This window comes from Merops nubicus, unplaced genomic scaffold (genome assembly GCF_000691845.1).
Source record: "Merops nubicus isolate BGI_N331 unplaced genomic scaffold, ASM69184v1 scaffold38434, whole genome shotgun sequence".
NCBI classification, from domain to species: Eukaryota; Metazoa; Chordata; class Aves; order Coraciiformes; family Meropidae; genus Merops; species Merops nubicus.
In genome coordinates, this window is record NW_008605577.1 from 1 (window position 1) to 2,876 (window position 2,876).

General features: G+C 59.6%; 1 protein-coding gene across 1 annotated transcript in view; it reads left to right on the plus strand.

Moving 5' to 3' along the window:
• Positions 1-3: 3 nt before the first annotated feature.
• Positions 4-2,876, plus strand: part of BRPF1 (bromodomain and PHD finger containing, 1) — a gene marked incomplete at its 5' end in the record, with an annotated part of 11,361 nt that continues 8,488 nt past the window's right edge. The window contains 2 exons of the mRNA XM_008939371.1: positions 4-509; positions 1,682-2,641. Coding sequence (XP_008937619.1) covers positions 4-509; positions 1,682-2,641 — 1,466 coding nt within the window. The remainder of the gene's footprint in view (positions 510-1,681; positions 2,642-2,876) is intronic.

Below are 2,876 nucleotides of genomic sequence, written 5' to 3' on the forward strand. Positions count from 1 at the left end.
AAGATCTACAAGAGCTACAGCGGGATCGAGTACCACCTCTACCACTATGACCACGACAACCCCCCGCCGCCCCAGCACACCCCCCTGCGCAAGCACAAGAAGAAGGGGCGACAGGCCCGCGCCGCCAACAAGCAGTCGCCCAACCCCTCCGAGCCCTCCCAGTCACCCGGCCGTGAGGTGATGACCTACGCCCAGGCCCAGCGCATGGTGGAGGTGGACCTGCACGGCCGTGTCCATCGCATCAGCATCTTCGATAACCTCGATGTGGTGTCCGAGGATGAGGAAGTTCCCGAGGAGGTGCCCGAGAACGGCAGCAATAAGGAGAACACGGAGACCCAGAGCGTCCCACCCAAGTCCGGCAAGCACAAGAACAAGGAGAAGCGCAAGGACTCCAACCACCATCACCACAATGCCTCGGCCGGCACCACCCCCAAGCTCCCCGAGGTGGTGTACCGGGAGCTGGAGCAGGACACCCCCGACGCCCCGCCTCGCCCCACCTCCTACTACAGGTATTGTCCGTGGCCGGGGCGCGAGGAAGCTCCTGGGCACTTCTAGCTCGTGCCCTGGGTCTGGAGGTGGAATTAGCTCTGCTCTGTGCTGGTGGCCTGTCTGTAGCTCGTGGAAATGGCCTCTATCTACCTCTCTGAGGTCCCATTGAGCTGGCTGTCCCGTGGCTCCGAGAGCTCTGTCTGATGTTGAACCCCAGTTTTGAGGGGTCTGTGCACCTGCAGAGCTCTCGATTGCTGCTTAGGTCACTGCTGGGAGCTGGATTACTGTGCTCCTTCCTTGCTGGGATCATCAGAACAAAATCCAAATATGTCCTCCTGCTTTCTGTACTGCGTTTCGGAGGTGTGTGGGGACAGCTCTAGAGCCCCAGCACCATGGCGTGCCTGTAAAATGTGACTCTTTGTGGGCTTAATTCTCTTTGTTGTCCTGTGTTTTTCTGTGAGTGATTTGGCGAGTGCAGTGGCCCAAAGTAATACCTCAAGCAGGGATTTCATGGTTCCTGTTGAGCCAAAGTAATGCTCGTGTGGCCACCATGGCTGTTCCAGTCGCCACACATCCTGAGAAACCGGCACCGTGTCCAGAGGCAGGATAATGACATTGTGTTGTGTCAGGGAGTTAGAAGAGAAACCTCCCGCCGAGGTGCCTGCAGTGCCACTCACTGCAATGGCAGTAGGTGCTTGCTGTCAGTCACTAGGGCAGCAGCCTGGGGTTCCAGCTCTTTCCTCTCAACAACATCCCCTTGCCCCTACACAGAGTGAGTGAGATGAGGGTGCAGCCACCCCCACCAGAATTAACAGGACATGGTGCTTCCACACCTGGCTGCTGTTGTGTCTTGGGTGCAAGGCCAGCCAGGTATCTTCCAGAGTACCCGGCACCTGCTGGGTGGCTTGGGCGGGCTCCCAGCTTGTGCTGACAAGTCCCCGAGGCCTGTACCTCTCCTGTTGGAGGAGTGTTGTTGTGTCCCTGTTGTGCCCAATGTGCTGTTGTGCCGCTGTGCTGCTCGGGGCACAGCAGCACCTCCCGCTTCTGCACGTTTCTGCCTTGTCCCTGCAGGTTTTTGTTTTTTAACTTGGGGCTGGAGCATTTAAACATTCCCTCAGCTGCGGCCTGCAGGAGTTGGGGACAAGCCCCCCCCAGCCACACTGTCACCATCCCATGCCATCCTTCCTTCCAGGTATATCGAGAAGTCAGCTGAGGAGCTGGATGAGGAGGTGGAGTACGACATGGATGAGGAAGATTACATCTGGCTGGACATCATGAATGAGCGTCGGAAGACCGAAGGCGTGAGTCCCATTCCCCAGGAGATCTTTGAGTACCTGATGGACCGGCTGGAGAAGGAATCCTACTTCGAGAGCCACAACAAGGGTGATCCCAACGCCTTGGTGGATGAGGACGCCGTCTGCTGCATCTGCAACGATGGGGAGTGTCAGAACAGCAACGTCATCCTCTTCTGCGACATGTGCAACCTGGCCGTGCACCAGGAGTGCTACGGGGTGCCCTACATCCCAGAGGGACAGTGGCTGTGCCGACGGTGCCTGCAGTCACCCTCGCGGGCCGTGGACTGCGCCCTCTGCCCCAACAAGGGGGGGGCCTTCAAGCAGACGGACGATGGGCGCTGGGCACACGTGGTCTGTGCCCTCTGGATCCCAGAGGTGTGCTTTGCCAACACCGTCTTCCTGGAGCCCATCGACAGCATCGAGCACATCCCGCCCGCCCGCTGGAAGCTGACCTGTTACATCTGCAAGCAGCGCGGCTCCGGCGCTTGCATCCAGTGTCACAAAGCCAACTGCTACACGGCCTTCCACGTCACCTGCGCCCAGCAGGCCGGGCTGTACATGAAGATGGAGCCTGTCCGGGAGACGGGGGCCAACGGCACCTCCTTCAGCGTGCGCAAAACTGCCTACTGCGACATCCACACGCCGCCGGGCTCCGTGCGCAGGCTGCCCGCCCTCTCCCACAGCGAGGGGGAAGAGGAGGACGAGGAGGAGGAGGAGGAGGGCAAGGGTTGGAGCTCTGAGAAAGTCAAAAAAGCAAAGGCCAAGTCTAGGATCAAAATGAAGAAGGCGCGAAAGATCCTGGCGGAGAAACGAGCTGCGGCGCCCGTGGTTTCTGTGCCCTGCATCCCCCCACACAGGTACGACCTGCCGCCCTCCCTCGGCTCTGGAGAGCCTTCTGCCTTGCTGCATGCCTCGTGTCCCGCTTTCCATGTGGGCATTACCTCATTCCTCTCCCTAGCTTTTCTCACAGGTGCCTCTTGTTTTGTTCCCGCCGAGGGCTGTTGGTGCTTCCCTCGGGGGTCCTGCAGAGAGGCAGGACGATGTGCTGCCCACAGAGGTGTCCGGGCCCTCGGCGAGGCAGGAAATAGCTGC